Source organism: Eleginops maclovinus, chromosome 4 (genome assembly GCF_036324505.1).
Source record: "Eleginops maclovinus isolate JMC-PN-2008 ecotype Puerto Natales chromosome 4, JC_Emac_rtc_rv5, whole genome shotgun sequence".
NCBI lineage: Eukaryota > Metazoa > Chordata > Actinopteri > Perciformes > Eleginopidae > Eleginops > Eleginops maclovinus.
Genome location: NC_086352.1, coordinates 23,308,730 through 23,335,397, shown reverse-complemented (window position 1 = coordinate 23,335,397; position 26,668 = coordinate 23,308,730). Strand labels below are relative to the sequence as shown.

Below are 26,668 nucleotides of genomic sequence, written 5' to 3'. Positions count from 1 at the left end.
TCAGGTCACAGCCTCCTGGGGAGACCCACATTTTTATCTGTCAAATACATTAATTTCATTTCATTTGATCATGAAATTTGTTTTTTCCCAAAAGTTTCCAAAACCTAGTGCTCAATTCCCTGATGACATATCGAACCTTCTTGCAACAAATCTTCATACACAAACGTCATTGTTTATGATCACAACTGTAACCTTCTGTTTGACGGTAGACCTTTCCTTTCTTTATTTCCATCTCTTCCTTGGTCGACTTGGCTTTAATTTCTGTTTCTCCTGCAGGAGACATTCCTCTCTCTCCCTTTTCTTTTCCCTTGTCACTCTGTTGATCGCAGGAAAGTCAGAGCCAGACTGTTAAAACAGACCCAATTTAAATCCATGCTTATCCAGGCGTATGCAGATTTCTATGTTAAAGTTGCTCTCCTGCCCCTGTACTGAGTTGCATTACCATCTCTGTGTCATTTTCCTTTTTTTGTACATTACACGAATCTGTGATCCCATGTTTGTGTTAGAGTGTGAAATAATTGTATACTTTGTATGTACAGATGTGGATGAGTGCCAGGCCATCCCTGGCATCTGTCAAGGAGGAAACTGTATCAACACAGTGGGATCCTTTGAATGTAAATGCCCCGCTGGGCACAAGTTCAACGAGGTCTCACAGAAATGTGATGGTAAGAATTAACCTAGCAGCCATCACAATAAACTTTGAAATGTCTGACTTTCAGTGTAAGCTTGAATTAAAGAGTAGGCTGGAATAAATCAATTTAAAAGTTTTTAATTAATATTGTGAAAATTCACATCCATCTATTTATGGTTAACCTTACCTCAGTTGTGGTATTCTGATTATTACTTTGTGGGGAAAGACCACACATACGCCACTTTGCCCTCCCATTGAAACAGGTTTAATTTAACCAAAATGCACCATTGCTAAATTCAATTCACTCAGGGGCTTTGCTGCTACAACCCTACTCGGTCTGGTATGCCCAGTGGCTTATGGAGGCTAATGCTAGCTAATGCTAGTACACATAAGTATTACCATATAATACATTTTACTCTTTGTCACTTTGTGTGACTATTTGGCATTTTAGCTAGCTAACATGATCGCTTTGAATCAGATTCTTGGTCAGGTAAGACAGAAAAAAAGTTGTTTTTGACTCAGTTGTGGATCCTGATTATTAACCTTAGACTGACTAGAGATCTGATTATCAACCAAGACTTCCTAATGTTTTCTTACTTGCATTTCGAATCAAAAACACACTTTTGAATGTGTCAGGTGTCAAAGAATCTGATCTAAATTCTTCCTCTCTGCATCACCTTAGTTCCTCCACACTTAAAAAATATTTGCTATGGAGACCTGAAAATTACAATTTCCAGACGAAGCTCAACTCTAGTGTAACAGACTGAACAGGCTATTGTAGAAACTCATTTGCAGACTCAGTGTGCTACTTTATGGCCAGAAATAATTGGTGGAAAACGTCTTGACTGTGTATAACGCATTTTAAACAGGTCTAAGTTACAGTTCCTTAACAGACTTGGTGCAATGGTGCTAACAGAAGAGCAGCTACGGAGGCCCCTGGATTTAATATCCTGTTACAATGCCTTATTTCCATTGTCATTGCCAACATGTGTTTTAGTCACTCTTGAAGACATTCATATTTCAGTTTAATCGTTTTCACCAACAGTTATGATTTCTGTGCAGTTTTTAACGAACAGGAAGCAATCCTCAAGTGTTTGGAAAAAATTATGTTTTCGTTTTTTGTCTTTTCCTCCGCTCTCTGTAGATCTGGACGAGTGTGCAAACATCCAAGGTCTCTGTGGTGTAGGTGAATGCTCTAATACTGTTGGCAGCTACTTCTGCAAGTGTCCCCAGGGATATTACACGTCTTTGGATGGATCCAAGTGTATAGGTGAGCCATCTGTCACACTAGCTGTCACACCTCTGCATAGTATAATCAACTGCATTGTATTTGCTTTGGTTCATTGTTACTAGGGTAGAGGAAATTTGAGACAAAGAAGTTGAGTGAAAAAGGGGGCGCCTATTTCTTTTTTACTTCTTCCACCCCATTTTGGTTCTTCTCCCTTCATGCCTGTGACTAAGAGCAGAATGAGCTGAAATCAGTCCAACGTTCCAGCTGGTAGGATTTAGGTCAGTAGTCACTTGTTTCTAGCTTCACAACAATGAACTATATTCTCTTTAAACTGAGGAGGACATGTGAAGAGTAAAGTAAACTCCAAAGTCTAACTCCTTAGACTTTGTTTTTTGACACACAGTTGGAAGAAGTGAAATATGCTTGTGTCTGTCAGTCTGTGTGAACAGTGAATAGAGTGTCTCACACACACATGCACACACAATCACCAAAAAAGGCTGCAAAGCTCTTAAGTTCAGCTCAGTTTTGACCAAAAACAGACCTACTTTACGGAGGAATTTGAGTCAGAATAGTCCAGTAGATATACACACACATACTCACATGCGCATGCATACACACTTGGATTACACACAAACATATGCAAACACACGCTCACATTACCCCCCGAGGAGAGGATGTTTGTGAGGAAGGAATGTCTGAGTCTATTGCTCCAGCAGCACAGTCCACTCCAACTCTTACAGGGCCCAACTGTTTTTCTTCCAACCAACTCTTCGCTTGCCTGTCATCTTGTCGAACTTAACCAAGCAATCAGTGGTATAGGCAGTCAGTTTCTCCATGTGAATGCGCTGGATGGGTTGGGTGTGAAACACGACATGATATATTTATGTTAATGGGGAACCTGAGTGTTAGTCATGCTGTTGCACAGTGCCAGAAACTGCAGGATGTAGGAAAGGTTCTCATAAATATGAATTGATGGCTATTGGAAATGGCTTCCATCGTCCAAATGATGGAAAATCTGAAGCAACCACCACTGCTTTTGATTGTTCTCCTGCCAATTTGCTCAACATGCAGACAACACATGCCATATTCCATACAGGACGGTTAGTTTAACTACCTGCTGTGCTGTTTCCCACAGATTCTCGTGGTGGGTACTGCTACGCTAGCGTGCTGAATGGGCGCTGCGCCAACCAAAACTCACAGCTGTTGACCAAAATTCAGTGTTGCTGTGATAGTGGACGGTGTTGGTCTGACGGATCCGCCCCTGAAATGTGCCCCATTCGTGGATCAGGTGGGGTAATTTACCATCACACATTGCTTTAAATGTCTTGTTCTCAGCTATCTGTCTCCATGTCTCAACACGGTGCTTACCTCCTATTGGTTTTTGTCATTTTAGAAGAGTACCAGAAACTGTGCATCCAAATACCTGATGGGACTGGTGGAGGTCAGATTCCTGGTCGTGTCCCAGGGAGTCCTGACCTCCCTGGCATTTACCCACTTCCATATCCTGGTCATACTCCTGGCCAAGTTCCCATTTATCCTGGTCAAATTCCCATCCAGGGCCCTGGCCAAGGACCGGGTCAAATTCCTGGACCAATTCCAGGGCAATTCCCCTTTCCAGGACAACTACCTTTACAGCCGCCACCAGGTACGCTTCTGCTGTCTTTTGTTGAATTCACATTCATGACGTGTGACAAGTGTGTGCCTAGGTAGTTTATTATTCTGGTCTTACTGAATGGATGTCTAATAATTAACCTGGAACTGCTCTTTTGTTGTTGTGTTCAAAATTCAATTTTTGAGCACGCACAACCCTCTAGCTAACCAGCTAGATGAAAAACTTTCACTGCTTCTTATAACTTCTGGGTATTTCAGTAAATATTGGGATTAAATATGTGCAGAAAATGTCCTATCTAAACAAACATTTTGGCGAAATCTTCCGCAATAACGTAATAGGATCTAAACCAAGTGAGTTTGGCACAGTTTTGTCGTTTCTTAAGAAGATCAAACAACTAAGAGCTTTCTTGCCCCAATGAGAATGGTATTGCTTTACTTCTGGATGCCATTGTTTTTTCAAGCACTTGGGATCTTACATTATTCTGTAATATTTTTCTAATTACCTAAGCTCCTTCAAAATGAATATCACAAAAAAAATCTAAACTTACTAAAACAAAAACTGTAAATTCGTCCTTATTTTTACGTGAATTATGTTATCAGGAAGTGGGGTTATCCTTACGCAGAACATCACCAACATGTGCCAGGCCTTCCGTAACCTCTGCCTGAATGGCAGGTGTATTCCCATGCCGAGCATTGGATATCGTTGTGAGTGCAACATGGGCTTTAGGTTGGATGGAAGAGGAGAATGCTTGGGTAAGTTCCTGATAGAATAGGGAACACGTTTCTAAACTGGACGAAGATGAAGGTGAAGAAGGTTTATAAGCTTTATGTTATTTCTCCAGATGATGACGAATGCGAGAGAAGCCCATGTGCACACGGAGAATGTGTGAACACCCCTGGGTCTTACATCTGTCAGTGTCCCGCTGGATTCCAGACTACTGCAACCAGGACAGAGTGCAGAGGTTACACACCACACACACACACAAACACACACACACACACACACACACACACACACACACACACACACACACACACACACACACACACACACACACACACACACATGCACAGCCAATCACAGCCAAAGATGTATGTGTTAACTGTACAATCTGTTTGTTTCTGCCAGATCTAGATGAGTGTGTTGCGAACGGTCGCATCTGCAATAACGGCCGCTGTGTGAACACTGTGGGCAGCTTCCATTGTGTCTGCAATGCTGGATTTGAGATTACATCTGACGGCAAAAACTGTCAAGGTTTGTAAAGTACTGATATCACATTTATTGACTTGAGACATGGGTACTTCTCTGTAATTAATACAGTAAATGTAATATTTACATTTAATAGACTGTGAATTTGTTAGGGGTCGTTTTAATACCAATGCCTGTAGGAGGCATGAGTGCAATAAATTATCATGGTATTGCTTTTATGTGTTTAAGCCCATTAACTACAAAATATGATCATTTTATATTACTACCAACCTTTTTCCATATTATTTTTATGTTAGATTTGTTTATTTATTTGTGCTTACCTTGCAGGCATTCATTTGTTTCCATTCATTTTAGTGTGCTGTTAAGTTTTGCAAATCTTGCAAACTTGCTTTAGAGTATCATCATTAGATCATCATCCATCACAGGAATACTTTTTTTCTTTTTAAGGGCCAAATAGCTTAGGAAGGTACTTTATAAATAGCTTCCAAAAACTAAAAATGTGCTGCGGTATCAAAGATTTTACCAGCCTTCCAATGTGGCGTTAGGAACAGTTATAAATATTAGTCAAATCTCACACATCAGTCAGATTATATTATTTACACATGAGAATTAAGTTGTATGAAATGAAGTGTATTCCTAATCATGCCTGTTGTTTTTGTCAAGCATGCTCCAAAATCCATAATTATAGAGTTTGGTTCTCAAAAGCAAAAAGACATTGTTCAAATGTCTTGTTTTTTAAGTATGTTGTGAAGAGACTACACCCCAATTGTGACTTTAACCACTACATTTCCATTTGTTTCCATTTATCCACAGACCAGGATGAGTGTCTAATCAGGAACATGTGCCTCAATGGTCTGTGTATCAATGATGATGGTAGCTTCAAATGCATCTGTAAACCTGGATTCCTGCTTGACGGCAGTGGACGCATGTGTATAGGTGAGTTGTCTGAAGGCACAACAGATTATTACCAACACATCTCAAAATTCTTATATACCAGGCTTCAACACTAGAAGATATTTGAAGTTATTAAACTTTTAACAAAGCTTGCAGATGGTTACCTCTCTTGCATGTTAGTGGCTCTTAGCAAACAAGCCAAAAATCCCCCTACAAGCATTGGAAAAGTCCCCCAGCATCCCGGCAGGCCAGCTGGACATGCATTTTTGGGCCCCGCCTATTTTTAGTTCTAGCAGACGGATCACCTTAAACTTGTTCAGTGCAAACTTGTCACATAACAATTTATTCACCATTTTGTCAGATATTACAATGATATGTGGAACCTTAGATGCAACAAAGTTTAAATGAATATAATGTACTGTAAAACTACAAAAACATTTCCGTTGAAAACTAGTATTTCTTTGCAGCCGTTTTGCTCCACATGGCTTCAGATGCAGACGTTTGATCTCTGAGACACTGACCCGGTTAAGTCATAGCCGAATAAATAAATAGGAGAGTAGGGAGTCGGTGAAGTGTCCTGATGTATCCAGTCATTAATGAAATGTGTAGTCTAAAGGGGCCCAGGGGCCTCATCATTTACATCTACAGTCTTTTCCACAACAGACCCAGACAGAACACACACACACCGTTATGCGTGCATGCAATATCATTGTTTATGCTCATTATGAAAATTATTGTAATACCCAGATGGGATCAAGGGGAAAGAAAATTATGTTTTCTTAGTTGAGGTCATAAAACTGAAACTGTGCAGACGTTCTGGTTCAATCTTTTTCTAAATGAATCAAGCACCTGAGGACTTTAATAATGTTTCAGCAGGAAATTGTAAATTTCCTCTTACCATTTATTTTGTAAAGAGAAGTTATTTTTTCTGCATCTGTTTTCTAGACATTGATGAGTGTGAGACTCCAGGCATGTGTATGAATGGCCACTGCATCAACACAGAGGGCTCCTTCCGCTGTGAGTGTATGGCGGGGATGGCAGTGGGCCTGGATGGACGGGTCTGTGTTGGTGAGTAAATGTTTTGTTTTCAGGAATATATTCATTTTTGAGACCATGGCAAACAGTAATCTTATAGGCAAGACAAACAAACTTCTTTTAGTATCCAGCATGTTTCTTCCTGTTTAAGTCAGAAGTCTGGCTGAAACTTCAGGAAAAGTTCTCCTTTGCTGCACAGAAAAGATACAACTTACTTTCGAGTTTTATTTTGTACTATTTCTCTGTCTTATAAAAGTAATTTGTACTACTGGTCATTGGAAAAGTTTTTGTCAAAATTATCACTCTTTTTCAAGCAACTAAAACCTCATAGTTCCCAAATGATTGTATGATCACACTGTTATATACTTTACCAACAGCTTATCCAACACACACTCACTATCATTAATGAGCATTGATGTGTTGATGAATGTTTTCCGGCCTGCTCGTGTTCCCATTTCCTGGACTGGCACTAGTAGAGCAGACCTGACAATGTTTTATTCTAAACATTGCTATTTCCCCCAAATTACACTGTGTATTGTGTTAAGTGTTGAAATACTGTGGTCTGGCCTGGGTGAGTTTTTCGTCAGAACAATTTCAGCACAGGAGGGTGCGTCAAATCACTGGGGGAGAGCAACAGTTTGTTTTGCCAGTGTTGTTGTTTATTAGAGCTGTTGACTCCCGCCTCTCGTTTCTCTCTGCTTTGCTCTTTTTCTAGCTTCTTTCCAGATCTCTTTGCGTCATCTTTGATTCTCACACACACTTGTCTTTTTTTGTCCCGAAACAGATACACATATGCGCAGTTCTTGTTATGGTGGCTACAAGCGAGGGCAGTGTGTTAGACCATTATTTGGAGCTGTTACCAAGTCGGAGTGCTGCTGTGCCAGCACCGGGTACGCCTACGGAGAGCCCTGCCAACCCTGCCCACCACAAAGCTCTGGTGCGGATATTCAAATCACTCCACCCTTTACACATATGGAGCAACCTCCTGGCACCTACACACACACACACACACACACACACACACACACACACACACACACACACACACACACACACACACACACACACACACACACACACACACACACATACATAGCTTAAGTTTAATTTAAAACGCACCCGTCAAAGTCAGGATGACCAGAAAAAAAGTGTCCTCCTCTCTGACACACCAGCTTAGATGTTATAAACACACACACACACACACACACACACACACACACACACACACACACACACACACACACACACACACACACACACACACACACACACACACACACACACACACACACACACACACACACACACACACACACACACACACACACACATACACACACACACATACACCATCCAGTGACTTCTTATTAGTCCTGCCAATTAAAGTTTCTATATCAAAAGACGCCAGAGCCACACCACATTAAGGAGAGGGCTTTTATATACATATAGGCTAAATGAGAAAGCGTAGAAATGGATAATGACAAGGTATTAAATGGTCTGCTTTGAGATTTCTTGGATTGTAAAATGTTCTCAAACACTGTTATTTCTTCTTTTTGTCAACCTAACTTTTGCTGTTTGTGCGTTTTGTTGCAGCTGAGTTCCTGGCTCTGTGCCCCAGTGGCCCTGGCATAAGTGGCGATGGAAGAGGTAACCAACGCAATCTCTCTATGTGTGTTTCCTTACAACAGAGTGCATAACCAAACAGAGCCAGAGATAATAAAATGTGGTTTGATGTTGAACAGTTTATTCTTTTCCTTCTCAGATATTAACGAGTGTGCCCTCGACCCTGATATCTGCCAGAACGGGGTGTGTGAGAATATGTTGAGGACATACAAATGCACCTGCGATGTAGGCTTTGAAATAGACCTGACGGGCAAAAACTGTGTCGGTAGGTTCACTGCTCTGTAATGTCCTTGTCTTTACAATTGTACAGCCCTGGTATGAAGAGCAAGTGTGATGAATTTCATGATGTCTCTCTGTTTCCTCAGATATTGATGAGTGTCTGATGAACAGGATGCTGTGTGATAACGGTCAGTGCAGGAACACACCAGGCAGTTTCACCTGCCAGTGTCACAAAGGATTCGTCTTCTCTCCCGAAACAGACGTCTGTGAGGGTCAGAGACTCTCTTTTTTTTCACAGCACAAAGCTACTACATCACTGCAAGAACTGTGTTCTATATCAGATTGACAATAATTTGCTGTTGTTGTGTATCCGACAGATGTGGATGAGTGTCAGTCTAGCCCCTGTATTAATGGAGACTGTAAGAACAGCCTGGGGTCCTTTGTGTGTTTGTGTTCAACGGGCAGTTCACTGGATACCACTGGGTTGGAGTGTATAGGTAAGGGTTCCCATTTTATATAACGTGCTCTTAAATTGTTATTTATTCAACATAAAAAAGAAAAAATGAAATGAAAAGTAAACATTATCTAACATTATAAAGTATTCAAAAATTGTTTGATTTGGTTTTAAAAAGAAGAACCTTTCTCACTTTTTATTGCAGAAAAAGCTGACTAGTCTCAAGTTTAACATTAACATTAAACATTGCAGCTGCTCAGTTAATAAAACGTTAAGTTACTATAATGTTTGTTCCATATAAACAGAGACTACTAAGAGCACCTGCTGGCTGAAGATAGTCAATAATCGCTGTGAGGTCAACATCAACGGGGCAACACTGAAGTCCCACTGCTGTGCCACACTTGGAGAAGCCTGGAACAGCCCGTGTGCCAAATGTGAAAAAGGTGAGGTGACATTTTGCACCATTTTAGTGAAGCACATACCTGCATTGACTGACAATGTGTGTCCTTCTTTGTCAGATCCAATCTGTGGTAAAGGGCTTGCTAGGGTCAAAGGAAATCTCTGTGAAGGTAAGGTCTGCTTTGATTGCTTTGTAGACGCAGCAATTCATTTGAGTATTGAGAAACATTGGACCTGTTGTTGATGATGCTCTGTTTGCAGATGTCGATGAGTGTCAAGAGTTTCCAGGATTGTGTATCAATGGAAAGTGCATCAACACACCAGGCTCCTTTTTCTGCCAGTGCCCTCCAGGAATGACTGTTGATGTCAGCGGCAGGATGTGCATTGGTAGGTATTGTGTGTGTGTGTGTGTGTGTGTGTGTGTGTGTGTGTGTGTGTGTGTGTGTGTGTGTGTGTGTGTGTGTGTGTGTGTGTGTGTGTGTGTGTGTGTGTGTGTGTGTGTGTGTGTGTATTTCAGCAAAGCCATGAAACGTCATATGAGCAGTAGTCACATTGCAGGCCGTTCAATGTCAGATAAGGCAAATTAAATTGTCATGCTACAAATTCTTTGTACTTTATGCAAACAAAAAACTTGTATGCCTCTCATTTTCCATGAATAATCTACAAGGGCGTCTGTCTGCTAAAACATTTACTCAGATTTATGAGAGGATGGATGCAACCTCTCTCTCATGGTTTGTTGTGTAATACATTGTGAGAGAAAAAACAATATTGTCAGGATTTTTCTGATTTTGTGCAGACCTTGCCTACATGTAGTGGTATTGAATTCATTTGACTGTTCATATGTCACTGTTAGATGTTTAATGAATATCACATAATAAAACATATATATTCTGATATGAAATGCATGCAACATGTGATTCCAGACCTGCGTATGGAGCACTGTTATCTCGCACATGAGGACGAGCGCTGTGCGGCTCCTGTCTCAGGGAAGCAGCGTGTGGACGCCTGCTGCTGCTCCTTGGGTGTAGCCTGGGGCCCTGAGTGTGACGAATGTCCGGAGAAAGGAACTCCAGATTACAACCAGCTCTGTCCTCGGGGACCAGGCTTCTCGCACAAGGGCGACTTCATCAACGGCAGACCCTTCCTCAAAGGTACTGTGCCCTCCTCAAACTGTATGACTGCCTGTGGAGTTTCATGAATGCTCTCTAATTCAGCTTTATCTGTGTGCTCTATACTTTAGATATAAATGAATGCAGAATGATTAACACGCTGTGCTCAAATGGAAGGTGTAGAAACACCATTGGCAGCTTCCGCTGTCGCTGTGATAACGGCTATGCTCTGGACTCTGATGAGAGGAACTGCACTGGTAAGTTGTACTATAGAAATCAGCTAAATAGCTATACCCTTAACAACAACAGTTTGATGGTTGATCCAAATGAAAAGGTAACAAAACTGCTGGCTCAAGCATCTCAAAATCCTCTGTTCAATACCACTGTAAATGGAATATAGGAGTATTTTGCCTACTGATGGTTCTAGAAAATCGTGACTGGCATAGTGCACTATTTTCTGACATTTTAGAAACCATATCATATTGATATGATTGAAAAGACTTTTTAATTGATTTATCTTCCTTAAATACCTATAAAAAATCCTCAAGGAATTAGGTATTCACGTACAATGTTGATAATATTGTAAGCTTACATATATGTTCCTGAGTTTCTGGGCTAGAATATTTGCTTTATATCTCAGCTCCACTGTATTCTTAATTCTTCATCAGTCTCTCTTTCTGAATCTCTCTGCCAACACTAATTACAGTAAAGTGGTGTAAAGCCATAGCCTACTTTGAGCTCTTTCAGTCTAATGGGAGTCTGGCTTCCTTTGACTTGTTGGAGCGGGTCCCTGTAGTCTGGTTAGCTACGTATCTGCTCTGCTTAAATGTGCACATTTTAGATTGAAACGCCAGTTCATTGGCTTTATTCTTAAATAATTTATAGGCTCTGAGTAAGTAAATTATATCTGGGACCTTTTAACCCCATATGAGTGAGATCCCAGTCTCTGTGTTAAGTGTTTCAAAATGTGGATTAAATTTGGGGATCATGGTTTTAGCTTTAGAACAATCTGCTTGAAGAGCTAAGTCCGTCTAAATCATCCGTAAATTCCCCTTTAATCTACTTTTATAGCCTTTCTTTCATGTAGTAACATATAAAATATTTAATGCTTTGTCTGCCTTACAGTTATATTTGTATTTGAGCCTCAATGATTTTTCTAGGGATCTTATCAGTCCCTGTCTTCTGTGTTAAATTAGTTTGTAACTGAGAGTGAAATCTCATGTTTCACGGCAACATGTTTTTAATAAGGTTCCTTTAATTGTATCCTTCTACTGCATGCATGAATGTTTGGGCTGTTTTAACAGAAGTTTTTTATCCTTCTTTTCCTTTAGACATCGACGAGTGCCGCATCTCTCCAGACTTGTGTGGACAGGGCAAGTGTGTAAACACAGCCGGAGATTTTGAATGCGAGTGCTTCGAAGGATACGAGAGTGGCTTTATGATGATGAAAAACTGCATGGGTGAGTGACAAATCCTCACACACCAAAAACACATACATTGAACCCTAGCGTTAGATTATTTGGTACAGTTACATCCAGAGACAGCTTGCCTAAAAAGAAACTATTTAGTCTTTGAGAACCTGATTGAAAATCTTGGTCTCCTTAACAATTCTTTCACACGCTCGGTTAAAGTTGCAGCATCTTAGACCAGAGGTTTGCTGACCTCTAAATCTCTTCAATTATGGGAAAGAGCATCCAGACTAACGCTGCTCTAATCTCAACCCAGCCCTATCCTCACACTCCCTCCTGGGCCGTAAACTCTGGATGAGGTGCTTAGGCTTACATGCCGAACCTGGGACTCACTGTTTAGACGGCTGATGTCATCTGAAATGTAATATGTGTGTGTGTGTGTGTGTGTGTGTGTGTGTGTGTGTGTGTGTGTGTGTGTGTGTGTGTGTGTGTGTGTGTATGTGTGTGTGTGTGTTTGTGAATATCTTTAAGTTTGTAAAGGGTCCAGTCTTTGCAGCTCAAGTGTCCTCACACTGCTCCAATGCAAAACTGCTCCATGAAGTCCCAAAAGATAATTGTTCTTTATGACATGTGAGAGACACCATCAGCTGCCCAGCAATTTGTTTTTTTTTTATGTCTAGCTATAAGACGTAATGTTCTGCCATCTGTGAAAATACTTTATGCACTATTTCTGTTCTGCCTTTGACACCATTTGATTAATTCTTGGGAAAAATACTACACTCAAAATGGAGAGTCTCAATACTTTTGTTGGCCTAAAGCTGCAATTAGACCAAAATTGGCAAAATAATTACTTTCAGGCTGTGGCAAAAACTGCAGAGCTGCAGTCAGTGGGCTAGCAACCCTTTTTGTTTGTCATTGGCAGTTCTTAACATTACTTCCAGCTTTGAAGCTGCTGCTCGTATTTTTCCACCGTGCAATTTTTTTAAAACAGCGATAAAATACCTTCTATGTTCTCCCACAGTCACTTCTAAATTGGAGTCTCACTATTGTGCAAGTCAACGTTTAACACAAATATCTACTGGTTGTCATCAGAAATTAATGACAAAACATTTACGAAACATATACAGAAACAGAACTTCCATCTTTTTACGCTGTTCTTCCACAGACATCGATGAGTGTGAGAGGAACCCTCTGCTGTGCCGCGGAGGTGAGTGTGTGAACAATGAGGGCAGCTTCCAGTGTGTGTGCCCCGATGGACATGAGATCGCACCCGACGGGTCAGCCTGTCTAGGTGAGTGATGAGGTCATCAGAGTGGAGAACCGAGCAAACGTTTTAAATTTCTGACTAATTTTTCTATTTATATCTTAAATACTAATCGTATTACCTTAGTTTTAATTATGTACCAGTAGGTTTTACAATAATGTAACCTTGTGCTTTTATTCAGATTTTTGTTGTGTTTTTTTTGGGGGTGCATTATCCTTCTTTCTAGCTCTCATGGGATAGTTGACAAATATTCTGCAATCTTGTGTAAACATAGGCAGCTTTTTGCATTTTCTTTAAAGTTTCCTTATAAAGTCTCAGCACTGTGCAGAAGAACAAGCAGGCTCCTCAAGTTACAATTGTGGTCAGTTAAGCACCTATTTGACTTGACTTGTGATTACAGAACTTTCTTCCTACAAGAACAAGACTCTTCCCATGCTTTGTATAGTTTCACAGCTCCCATGTTTAGTTTATAGAGTTGAGCTGATTATGCATTATTCACTGTGTGTCATTCTCATGACCTAATGCAGTGTGTGGAGGTTGCAGTCCATGACTTAATAGCACTTAATTAGCCCTTTACACTCATTTACTTTCTTTATTACCACCCAAAGTAATAAAAACAATGAAAGCATTACTGACACCTGCCCACCTCATCCCTTCTGAGACAATGGTCTTCATTATCTCTGATGAAGTAACAGGTGCTCAAATGGTGACAATAATTGGGTGGGACATATTGTGCTTAATTATTTCAAATTTCTTGTTGGTAATGTCCTATTACCTATCACTTTAAAGCACTTAATCCTTTGAAAAGCAGAGGATTTATCAATAATGAAAATAATTAGTGACAGCAATGGCCTGGCTCAATGGCACTTTCAAGGGCACTTGATTAGATTTAGGAGTATGTGACTTACCTAATTTACTCCAGCTAAATTTCCAAACATCATACTTGTGCCCTCAGCTTTATATGTTGGTTATCATTATTGATTTATACATGCCATTGTTCTTTCGCAGATATCAATGAATGTGACTTGAGTGACAGGCTGTGTAGGAATGGACAATGTGTCAATATGATCGGTCGCTACCAGTGCACCTGTGACACTGGATACAAATCAACCGAGAACAGAGTGGAGTGTGTTGGTGAGTGTCGAACATTTCACAGATTATTTCCTTCTGTTGTCAATGTGGTTATCTGAAGAATAAATGTTAGCTGTATGTTACAGCCTGTGTATTTCTGCCTCTCAGACATCGACGAGTGTACCATTGAGTATGGTGGCTGTGAGACTTTCTGCACCAACTCTGAGGGGAGTTATGAGTGCAGCTGCCACAGTGGATACGCCCTGATGCCTGATCTGAGAAGCTGCACTGGTTAGTAGCTTCAAATCCGTCTGTCACACTTAAACTTAGTTGGCTTTGACATGTAGTTTTAACACATTTTACTAAAGAAAACTGATTTACAATGATAGGTTTAACTAGTCAGAACATTTTCCAAAGATTGCACATGTGGTAGAAGCGAAGTTACTCCAAGGTTGTGTTTAGAGAGATTTAAGAGGAGGAACAGAGAGAGAATCACTGCTGTGATTTGACTGGCACATGTTCAAAGAAAACATACGTTGGACGTTAGAGAAATAGGTTTAGGTTAAATCTGATGATTGATCGTTTGGTGTTAGATCCAAAATGCTGTCAAATAATGGTAGAAAGTATTTTTTATCAATCATGATATTTCTTCCTTGTAGGGTAGTCACGTTTAATCATCACAGTCGGCTTTCCTGTATGTATTTACCGACTCCTGTGATGCATATTCCTTTAATTACCAGGCTCTGTACCACAGTGTGTAGATTCAGACAGAGAGCAAGGCAGCACACGGGTAATTTCAGTGTAGTTTAAAAAAACGTTACCATTGCTCAGCATAATGCTCACTTTATACCGTAAGCTATGTCCTGAATTCACCTAATTAATTTTTGAGTGACAAAGTAAATGATAGGTACAAATGCCCATAACTTAGCATTTTTTATATAATCTTAATGTGTTCTTTTAAAATAATTCTAGGTTAAATAAAACATCAACTTACAATCTTGGATAAATACTACTAGGAACATATTTTTCTGTCCTCTGCACTTTGTCTGCTCTCTATTCTCTTTTTTTTTTTACTCTCCCTTTTCAACCTCCAGATATTGATGAGTGTGAGGAGAGCCCAGACATCTGTGATGGAGGCCAGTGTACCAACACCCCAGGGACGTTCCAGTGTCTGTGCTTTGACGGTTTCATGTCATCTGAGGATATGAAGACCTGCCTGGGTAATGGATGCACATTTTTTGTTCAAAACACTGCAGAAGCTATATCTGTCTGCAGCTCAGGCCTTACAGGATCCAGAGTGTTTTCTAAAATATACAAAAAACGCTAAGCTCATTCGAAAGGTTATACAAGACATGAGTCATGAGAACAAGACTTTATGACTCATATATATTTAGTGTTTGTGAGAGAGAATACAGGGTAATGTTGTTGTTGTTGTTGATTTACAAGACAGTGAACATTGTGTTAGTAGGGTTGAGCAGGAAGGAATGCGTGACATTAGGCGTCTGGTTCCACTGAGTGAGAAAACAAAAACCTGCCATCTATGATGTTTTAAGGACTTTTAAATGGGTCTGCACAAACACATCCTCTCTTATTGGTGTATTTATGAAAAGTAAATGCATTTTAAAGCTCAATATATTTAATGATGTAATTCTTTTGTGACTCATGTGCATACAGCTTAACCAAAACCTGTTTGGCACGCCTGAACCAACAAAACGTAATTCATTGTCATGAACTTTTCCCTTATTGTATTTGTGTCCAGCAAATCAAAATTCTTGCTATTTCCCTGTACCAATCTTCTTTTCCCTCCTTGTATAGATGTGGATGAGTGTGAGCTGAATCCAGACATCTGTTTGAGTGGGAACTGTGAGAACACGAAGGGATCCTTCATCTGCCACTGTGACCCGGGATACTCTGTCCGCAAGGGAACCACAGGCTGCACAGGTATGCGAAACAAATGCACATTTAAGTATAGCTATCCGTGTGTGTGAAGTGAAAGCAAGCCAAATAGAAAAGTTATAAATGAGAAGATGTAAGTTGATTGTCTGGCTAACCACAGCTCTTAAATTAATCATCTTCATTCAAGTGCTCCTGTCTGACTTGACGAAAAACACGTTCACGCACACCCACATGCATCAGCGTCGGCATCAGGAGCAGTGAGATCACTATATAGTGTCAGAAGCATGCATCACATTGCATCTTTGTTTATTCCTAAATTGCCCCTTCATTAAGGTCAGTTAAACATTACGTGATTCTTGGAAGAGTTTTGCAGCATGTAATCCCTCGAAAGGGCTCCAGAACACATAAATACAAAGTCCTTACGGCTGGTAGGGTCTTTGCTAGTTTGGAATTGCTCCTCATTCAGTCAGAGTTAAGTCTGATTTACATGTTCACTTAAAAGTTTGGAGAGTTTGGTCAGTGACCTTATCTGGCCTCGCCTCCGTGATGGAAATGAGTCAGCAGCAGCACGTCTTCCTTCAGACGCAAATAAACAGATCTGTCTGAAGTATGATTAAAACTCACTCCTTCACTCACACACACTCTTGCTTGCTCATTCTAATCCCATTAAAATGTCCATACAGGGTTTTCCTTGTTTTGAAAAAGCTGGGGCTGCAGTAAAGCAGCTACTTCTGATTCACAGGTTTGGAATTTCAGCCCCAAAATACCAAAGAATCAAGACACTAATTCCTTGCAGGCTGGCAGGATGTCTTGTTATAGACAAGGAAACAAACATGCAACGCTTTTTTGGAGGGATCCCCTTCTGGTATATACTGACAAAAATGCATAAGAACTTGGTTGACAATGTCAGTAGGCCCTATGTGGCGAGGCTGGCATGCATCTTCCTGTGTGAGTGTTAATGAGGACCTTGAGGCCAGACCTGATCCAGCTGATGATGAATATCCCACAAGAATGGTTTCCCTTTTTTATTTCAAAACACTGAGAACTCAGTGGGCAGGGTGTGAGTATTTGTTTGTACATTTAAGCAATTTAGTGCCTTGCGTGTGTACTGAAATGTTAGCACTGGGTGGAGATGTACTGGGGGAGTTTACAGGGCTAGAGAGGATCAGGGTAAAAGCTTTAGCATGTTGACTTTATCATCTTCCTGCTGAATGACAAAACTGTGGAAAAATGTTGGCAACTAAAGGAAGGCTATCCAAAAAAAACCCAATAAAATACAACGTTATTAAACTCAACACAGTCAGGGGATTTTATTCTACAGTCCTAATGAGTTTGGTATGAGCTGAAGCTTAGCTTAGCATTAGCCACCAGCTAATGTTAGCCACCTATATTGCTGTTTAAATTACATTTCTAAGTAATCTTGCTAACTAAATGACCCTTCTCAACTAGTGCTATTGTCAAACTATATTTAAGTTTTACTATTACAGTATCTCTTAATTGTATTGTGGCTACAGATATAATCTAAACATAATCTCAGATGGTGCTTGTAAGACCCATAGAGAAGAGGAAAAGTGTGATTTCAGAAAAACTGTTAAAAATGAGAAAGGACAATATTCAAGATGCTTAATATTACTTGGATTGGCAGATATTTAAGTTTGTAGCTATTCCTCAGGGGGCCAGGTGGTCAAGAAAGGCACCCATTCTAGCAGACATAAGACATATCCTTGCAAAGAAACTCAATGTACTTTACATTTGAAAAAAATGACCACATGTGATCTGATATAAAACCTTCCCATCCCATTACTACTAGCGAGACAGGCAGGCAGACAAAGATGCAAACAGACAGGCAATCAGACAGGTATGCAAACTAGGAGACAGTTGGACAACCAGGTAGGCAGATGTGAAATTCTCTGCTATCCATTTTTATCCCTTTGTATGCTTTTTTTATTTTTTGCCCTTCATCTGTCAAACATTAGCGCTAGTTAAATCAAGCCTCATCTTTGACACCAGCTGTAACCACTGACACGCTTCTCGCATGCAACAACCTCTGTTTGCATTTTACATTTCCACATGAAAACGTGTGTGTGTGTTTAGTTCTATCCCTGTCATCAAGGCTTGAAGGAAATTATGTTTAATTCCGTCTGTAATTCAGGAAGATTCGTTTGCTCCAAACCCTTATATTAAGGCCTGTCATCAACTGTAGAGTAAATATACCGTACCCTCTCCCCAGGAAGACTGTAAACCAGCAGCACTAATCTCTAATTGACAGTGTTTTGAATTACTACCCTCACAAAGACAGACACATGCAGAGGAGTGTATCTCACTGGCTGATAAGTCCTAACATCTTGATCGAGTTCATAGCATAAATCCCTTGATGTACAGGAACACACACACACACACACACACACACACACACACACACACACACACACACACACACACACACACACACACACACACACACACACACACACACACACACACACACACACACACACACACACACACACACACACACACACACACACACACACACACACACACACACACACACACACACACACACACACACACACACACACACATGTTCAGGTATAGATATGGTCTGTTTTATTTTGAGTTGATACATGTAAAACTATAAAATATGTCACGTTTCTGATAATATCACTTCAGTTTCTCTGTGACACTCGATATGGTACCTGCTAGCTCTGAATCCTCCATAAAACGAACACACTGTTCACAATGTACAACTTGACACATGAGCAACTTCCCTTATAGCAGGCAGTATAGCAAGTGGGAAAAGTCGAGAATTCAAGACCCCTGCTCTTACAGGGCATACAGAACACTAAAAAGATTTGTTTGAAAATATTAATTTTAAAGTGTTTGCAAATCACTATATCAAGGCTGTAATGCTCAGTGAGGCTCAGGGCCAGGTATTGTTTGGGTCAGTGTTTCTCAGGGTTGTTTTGGCTCTCATGACCAGTCCTCATTGTTGTAGCACCATACAGGCTTTTTCCATTGGGCCATGGAGGCAATCGTGTCAGAACTGCCTGAGGAACATGAGCCTCGATCACAGCATCTTATCAGTGCCAGCTGCTTCATGGAGCACCCTCTTGCTTATACTCGACAGGATGTCAACAGATTTTTTGGCAGGGCATAATTTAATATTAGCCAATTTAATTGTTCCCTTTAATTGTTGTTTATTTATTAGAATCCAAATCCACATACAATAGATTAGCACATTTGGAGAGGTATTTCCATAACCACATTATCACATTAAGTACCCCGATATTTCCTCCATTAGCATAGTTTTACTGTAATTAAAATTACTTTATCTTCAAGTGTGTTTATTTGCAAAGTTGGCACATTAGTACATCGCATTTTTATAGAAATTATATTTTGGTTAGATTATATGTCCAAACTTGGGATGGTGAGCAAACCAAACTTGAGCATTAAAAGAGGGCGGTTAAAAAAGCCTCATGTTAGAGGTGCAGTGCCTGTGTGCAAAAAGGGAACTCTTTGCCTAAAAAAAACCTCAGAAATGATAGTTCAGACAGAATAAGACCTTGGCATTGGTATATTGTTCTCCCTCCTGGCCTTTCTCTCTGGACACACTTGCACAATGAAAATCCAGGGACTGGGTGTGCTCATTAAACCGCAGCAGGAAGGCTATTAGTATCAGAGATCATGAGAATGTGCCCAATGCCTTCTGCTCTGAAATACATGGATGAAGACAGTGACCCAGAAAGACTAAGTCCTGTCGTCTCCTGCTGCTGTCTCTATGTGATTCAAACCAAGCATCAACTCGCTCCACAATGCCAAGAACCCCACTGGAATGAGAATGCAGACCCAAATCATCAGACCATCAGAGCAGTGTCTAAAAGTATTTCTCTTTACATGGCTTCTCGTTTGTTTCCCCTCAGATGTCAATGAGTGTGAGATCGGAGCCCATAACTGTGACAGACATGCTACCTGCACCAACACAGCTGGTGGCTTCAAATGCCACTGTGCTCCAGGATGGATTGGTAATGGCATCAAATGTACAGGTATGGCTGACACTCAATGGGTCCATTGAAATAAGTTTTTTTTTATGTACTTGTTTCCTTCATGATGCATAATAAAAGACAACTCAACAACCCATTGCACGTCTTCTTTATAATCTTTAATAATTCAAGGAAATTTAAGGTGAGAAAAACGTGTTTGTAAATAAATTGTTCAAGTTTTGCTTAAAATTGGTCTGACATAAGCAAAACAAAGTCTAATACAGACTATAAAGTATTTATTTGTGCTACATTTTAATATCTAATGTGTTATTCCTTTTATTGGTCCACAGCTAAAACAGCCCCCAACCAAAAAAAAGTAAACTACTGTGCCCAGCCATTGTGGGAAATATTTCAAATGAAACTTATTCATATTATATTTATTATAATGAATGAGCTTATGGGAGCCAAGAAATTATAGAGACGTAATAATGTTCTATAGTTCATGTTGATCATGTGACGGGACATTATTGTGTTTCAGACTTGGATGAGTGCTCCAACGGGACACACATGTGCAGCAACAACGCTGACTGTCTCAACACCATGGGCTCATATCGCTGTGCATGCAAGGAGGGATTCTCTGGAGATGGATTCTACTGCTCAGGTCACAGGCAAAACCATTTTTTAAAGTTTTTTAAAAGATGTCCAAATGCATTGTGTGTTTACGGCCTATGTGTTTGATCACCATTACAGATAGCGATGAGTGTGCAGAGAACAGCAACCTGTGTGAGAGCGGCCACTGTCTGAACCTTCCCGGAGGTTACCGCTGTGAATGTGACATGGGCTTCATACCCACTCCTGACCAGAAGTCCTGCGAGGGTAAGACAATATGACACTGCTAGACTATCTGAGCTCCAGACATCGCAATTGGTGCCTACATCCTAAATGATGTTAAGTGATTTAATCTGTTCTGGTGTTACTCTGGTGAATGGCTTTCTGTTTTTCTGTCTGGGAAACAAATAGATGCCTTCAATGGAACTCATGGGATAGTATTTATGAAATGGGAAGCACACAATAATCTCAAGACTTAAATGGCTTTACTCATGAGAACATTTTCTAAAAGACTCACAACAACAACAACAATGGATTAATAATATTTGCCTTCTTCCATTTTCAAATGTGGCTTCATTCAGTGCCTACATTAGCAAAAAGTTAATCGGTCAGTCAAAACATGTTTTGGTTTCATTAGGGGGTTTAAGGCTCATGAAAAACTTTGCTGCCAACATTTTCTTGTCAAATAACATTATAGTAGCTAATGTGCTAACTGCCATTGCAATACACGTCATAGCACCTTTAAATATGGGAACAGGACTTGGCTCTTCCTGATACTATAGACACAAGGATAAGTTAGCCCAGACTTAAATTTTGTCTTGAGGTAATTCAACTTTTTTGTTTTTTTGGCTAGTGTTGTGTTTTCCTGAGACAGAAAACCTATGAACTGCGAAGGAACTCTATTTTTCAGTCATTGCATTATACATGTCATTAGATAGTGTTTAAACTTGTAAAGACTTACAAAGGATTTCCTAATGGAGTGGAAGCAGGCCATTTAGTCTGAATTGTATGCATATTCCTGAAGTTTCTGGGTTGAAATGATATGTGTTGAGTAGACTGGTCTGTAAACCTATTATTTTTTTCCATTTCTTGTTTGAGACTGCTGCTTACACTTTTCAGGCATATCCCTTGATACATAACCTTGATAATTTGCTTACATTAGATCCAGGTTTGCCTCTTTAGGTATAGAATAAAATATTGAGGTTATGTAAGATTGCATGTTAACGAAAATAGCTGAGGAGGGATCTTTTCCAAAACCCTGAGCTGAGCTTCTGTAGAAACTTTCATGCCAGGTAGCAGACAACTGTGAGTCATGCTTCCACTGATAAGACATTGCTGGATTCAATTGAATGAGCAGACTGACCTCATTGTGCTGATGTGTCAAACATCCTGAAATAACCTGCACTGTCCTCCCTGCCTCAACTCAGGCAGGACCGGACAGTAATGACTTATGCAGAGTCTAATGATGTGGAAGAGCAGAATTTCATAACCTTGGCTGCTGCTCTGACAGTGTATGTGTGCGTCTGTCTGGATATGTCTGGGCATTTTTTTGCCCCAGAACTGTCATTCTTTAGCAGAGGTGAGCGGCCTTCACTTCCTATTGCTGGCTGCCAATTTTCCACCATGATCCCATGATCCTCTAATCCCTCACAGCTGGGCCTCTCTCTCTCTCTCTCTCTCTCTCTCTCTCTCTCTCTCTCTCTCTCTCTCTCTCTCTCTCTCTCTCTCTCTCTCTCTCTCTCTCTCTCTCTCTCTCTCTCTCTCTCTCTCTCTCTCTCTCTCTCTCTCTCTCTTTATTCTCTCTCTCTATCTCTCTCTCTCTCTCTTTATCACTCTTTCCTTCTCTGTTTTTTTTACAGACATAGATGAATGCACCTTTGCTGACATCTGTGTCAATGGACGCTGCAAGAATATTCCAGGACTTTTCAGATGTGAATGCAGCCTTGGCTATGAACTGGACAGGAGTGGAGGCAATTGCACAGGTAAGACAAAAGTCCAACTGTCTGCTCAATGAAACTCAGTTTATGCCTCAACAAGCAAGGGGGGTTTGAAAGGGTGTAAAATAAGTGGAGCAACAAAAGTGAACAGCTCTCATCTCCCATGAGATATAGACTCCTGCTCCTCTTCGTGTCAATGACAACAATTGAAGACTGTCAGATATAATTGTTGAGACTGTTTCTTTATCTTTCTATCCCAGACATCAATGAATGTGCAGACCCGACAATCTGCATTAATGGAGTGTGTGTCAACATCCCTGGAAGCTACCTCTGTAACTGTCCTGCAGACTTTGAGCTCAACCCCACCCGGGTGGGCTGTGTAGGTAAGACTCAACAAGTTCTCCCTCCACACATTGTTGGTGGTCGATTTTAACTTATCATTCAAGTAGTTCTAAAGTAAGGCAAGGCACCATATCTATACCTGAACATGTATGTGTGTGTGTGTGTGTGTGTGTGTGTGTGTGTGTGTGTGTGTGTGTGTGTGTGTGTGTGTGTGTGTGTGTGTGTGTGTGTGTGTGTGTGTGTGTGTGTGTGTGTGTGTGTGTGTGTGTGTGTGTGTGTACAGACACCCGTTCTGGAAGCTGCTACCTGGATGTGCGTTCCCGTGGAGATGCTTCAGAGAGCTTGGACTGCTCCAATGAGATTGGAGTTGGTGTTTCCAAAGCGTCTTGCTGCTGCTCCCTGGGTCAGGGCTGGGGGAATCCATGTGAATCCTGCCCTTCTCTCAACTCAAGTGAGTCAACCCATCATTATTTAGACTTTGCCCGCTTTATACATGTTCATTTTTATGTTTCAGTTCAAGCTAAAATATACAGGGGTGCCACTGCAAAGATCTATATATACTGATATTATACATCACAGGTTTCCAAAGTCTGAGATGGTGGACCTCCCCTCAGACACTGCTTTAAAAATGGCAACCCAAGACCCCTTGCTTAGTTTTACTCAACTCCTGGATCCCTGTGGGAACATGATTATCATATTTGAAACTTAACAAATGAGCAGAAACACCCTAATATAATATAATTGTAACTTCAAACTACACTACAACTAAAAAAAAATGTCTGTCTTATGGCATGTATTAGTTTATGAATTTCAAAACTACAGTATCTTTGGACTTTCTCTTTTATTGTTTGATAACATATGCAATATTTTGAAAATACAGGAACATATTTCCACTAATCCAACTCAAACTTGTTCTAGTGATGACCAAATTGCTTCTATTGTTTTGTTTTGTTTTCCTTTGAGACCAACATGTTTTACATTATGTTGCTAATTTGTCTTCACATTTTTAGTCTCACACTGAGAGTGGACTTTTGACTTCCAAGTGAGCAGGGATGTAAACGCAAAATGGATTTTAAAGGTCAGAGTGGGATAAGTAATTTCAGGGTTTACTGGATTCAACAATCCTGTCAAACCCTTCTACAAGTTGTTTTGTACCAGGGTGCGAGTTAGCTGTCGACATTTGGCTTCAAGCTGCCTGCTCCTAACATGCGAAGAGTGTTTGCTGTAATTGTTGTAACTGGTAAAGATGAGACAGCTTTGTGCAACTTACTAGAAATTACCAACAGATGTTTTAAAACATTACAAGGAATGACTCATCCCCTGCAGCTCGGAGAAATGCTTGCTTCTATGACAAGAACAAACATATTTCTTTGTGCTTAGAAATTCTAAGGAGCTGCACTCATGTCAGGCCCACTGTGATCTGAGATCACTGATCAGAAAAAGCACAACAAAGAGTGACTTACCTCAATGTCTCACCACCGGCAAAACGTTGCTGTCAAATCCTGCAATGAAACAAACTTGACTGTGGTTTGTCTTCTGTGTCATTGTTGCTTGTTAATGTGTTGTGTTGCTGTGTTACAGCTGAGTACAAGACGCTGTGTCCTGGAGGCGAAGGCTTCAGACCAAACCCCATCACTGTCATCTTGGAAGGTCAGACTATCATGGCTGCAGTTGATTAGTCAAAGGAAAGACTTCCCATGTATTTTCTTCATCACTTTTCCTTGGAAACGTAATGAGGTTGAGGATTTATATGAAGTAGAAATGAGAAAGAAGGAACACAACAGTGCAAAGAGAATCTGACTCAACATGTCAACTTACCCTGACCCTCTAAACTTTAATGTTTAAGCAACTTTATTTCACAGATAGAAAATCAGCACACTAACAACTCAATGCTGCATGATTCAAGTAAGGATTCCTGTCCGAAACAGAATCAAACATCCTAAGGAAGTTTTCAAGTCAACTTAAATCTTATTGTATTTGTGGATGACGGTAAAGTGAACCCTATGCTGTAGGGGATAAGAAAGGAGGCATTCAAGAAACCATTAAGATTTGTTCTTTCTCTTAGGAACCTACCTAATCCAAAAACACTACTTGACTAATGTTGCATCTGTCCTACAGACACTCACACTGATAACACACACCCTGTCATCCACAATGCCCACTGAGTGTTACCTTTTTCCCTCTCACAGACATCAATGAGTGCCAGGAGCTGCCAGGCTTGTGCCAGGGAGGACTGTGCATCAACACCTTTGGAAGCTTCCAGTGTGAATGTCAGAGAGGCTACAGCCTCAACACTGACACCAGAGTCTGTGAAGGTACTACACACTGATGTGTTTTTCAATGCAACCCCACCAACACATGAACACACAGGTGACCCATTCCTCTCTAGCTCTTGCCTTTGGACGTTTCAGCTGGAAGGAAATTGAGTCCAGCCGCCAAGGCCTTCATTCAGCGAGGACACATGGAGAGCGAGGGAAAAGCACTGAGAGCAGAAAGACGAGGAAACATTGGACCCTCTTGTCCTGCATACGACACTGCAGCTCATTTTGGCTCAATATGACTCTGCTCTAGTTCTCCGTCTGCTGCTAACCCGGCAAAGCTCAGTGTGGATGATGAGGCAGCTGAACGCCTAACTATGTCCAGAGGAGCGAGGCTCTGATGTGGTCAGCCTTCTCCTCAGGGAAGAACATTAAGTCCCCTGAAGAAAGGCATGAGATGACGGTGGGAGGGAGAAATGAAGCAATAGAAGATAGGGGAGAAAAAAGAGATAAATGAGAAGGGTGTTTAGAAAAGGGAAACAGGAACAAAGAGAGGAGTGGAGGGGGCTAAGGGTTAGACAATGACATGTGGCTGGCGGCATTTTAATTAGCGTGTGTTTGTTGGCCATGAGAACAAAAGCGGGCGTCTGCGCTATAAAGTCCCAGACTGCACATCCACCATGTCCTCAGCTGTTAGCTGGCCAGGGAGGAACAAGAAATGTGTTTTCTGTCTGGCAGAAATGTTGTTGGAGAAAATATTTTAGGATAGGAGAGTATATTTAGTATTTAGTAGTTGTGACTGCGATGGATGTACAGTATTTTCACAGTTTCATCCCACACAAAGATGATGATTGCCTTGGGTTTTTTTGTACAGACAATAAAAACACAGAAATAATAATCTGAATATTTTGCAGACAAGTAGATGATCCATGTAGGAAATCAGTATCATCAATACTCCTTATTTTGCACTTTTCCACCTTAATTTAGAACACAAGTTATCTATAAAGTGTATTTATTTTGTATTAATTAATTTAACATTATTGTATACATGCGGCATTTAGGCTGGAGTCTAGTTTACATCTGTGTGAGGTTGGCAGCCTAAAATCAAGGCAAATCCATTACGTTAAAAGGGAAACATAGACAAACGAACGAAGAACATAGCCATGGGCAGCAGTAAAAGCAGAGTAGGTGATGGTTAAACAAATCAAACACAAACAATTACAGAGGAGTTTAGTCATATGTTTTTAATAAGTAACATAGGAACTTGAACTAAACACATTATATCAGACTGTGTTTTCATCAAAACAAATAACTCATTTCTGTTTGCCTTTTTCTCTGTTTGCAGATGTTGACGAGTGTGAACGACCAGGCATCTGTGGCCCAGGCTTGTGCTACAACACCATCGGGAACTACACCTGTATCTGCCCTGTGGACTACATGCAGGTCAATGGAGGGAACAACTGCATGGGTAGGTCTGCAAATG

The 26,668-nt window shown here is 40.6% G+C and overlaps 1 protein-coding gene across 1 annotated transcript in view; it reads left to right on the top strand.

Annotated features, from left to right (window-relative positions):
• fbn1 (fibrillin 1) overlaps positions 1-26,668 on the top strand; it is a 56,293-nt gene that overhangs the window by 10,756 nt on the left and 18,869 nt on the right. The window contains 34 exon segments of the mRNA XM_063881437.1: positions 540-665; positions 1,776-1,901; positions 2,998-3,150; positions 3,256-3,507; positions 4,074-4,226; positions 4,316-4,435; positions 4,603-4,728; positions 5,497-5,619; positions 6,523-6,645; positions 7,397-7,549; positions 8,206-8,259; positions 8,375-8,500; positions 8,601-8,726; positions 8,832-8,951; positions 9,214-9,351; positions 9,427-9,477; positions 9,569-9,694; positions 10,231-10,458; positions 10,548-10,673; positions 11,748-11,876; positions 12,991-13,116; positions 14,098-14,223; positions 14,329-14,451; positions 15,255-15,380; positions 15,976-16,101; positions 19,980-20,102; positions 20,578-20,700; positions 20,790-20,915; positions 22,508-22,630; positions 22,846-22,968; positions 23,211-23,378; positions 24,509-24,577; positions 25,117-25,242; positions 26,531-26,653. Of these exon segments, the coding sequence (XP_063737507.1) occupies positions 540-665; positions 1,776-1,901; positions 2,998-3,150; positions 3,256-3,507; positions 4,074-4,226; positions 4,316-4,435; positions 4,603-4,728; positions 5,497-5,619; positions 6,523-6,645; positions 7,397-7,549; positions 8,206-8,259; positions 8,375-8,500; positions 8,601-8,726; positions 8,832-8,951; positions 9,214-9,351; positions 9,427-9,477; positions 9,569-9,694; positions 10,231-10,458; positions 10,548-10,673; positions 11,748-11,876; positions 12,991-13,116; positions 14,098-14,223; positions 14,329-14,451; positions 15,255-15,380; positions 15,976-16,101; positions 19,980-20,102; positions 20,578-20,700; positions 20,790-20,915; positions 22,508-22,630; positions 22,846-22,968; positions 23,211-23,378; positions 24,509-24,577; positions 25,117-25,242; positions 26,531-26,653 (4,410 nt within the window).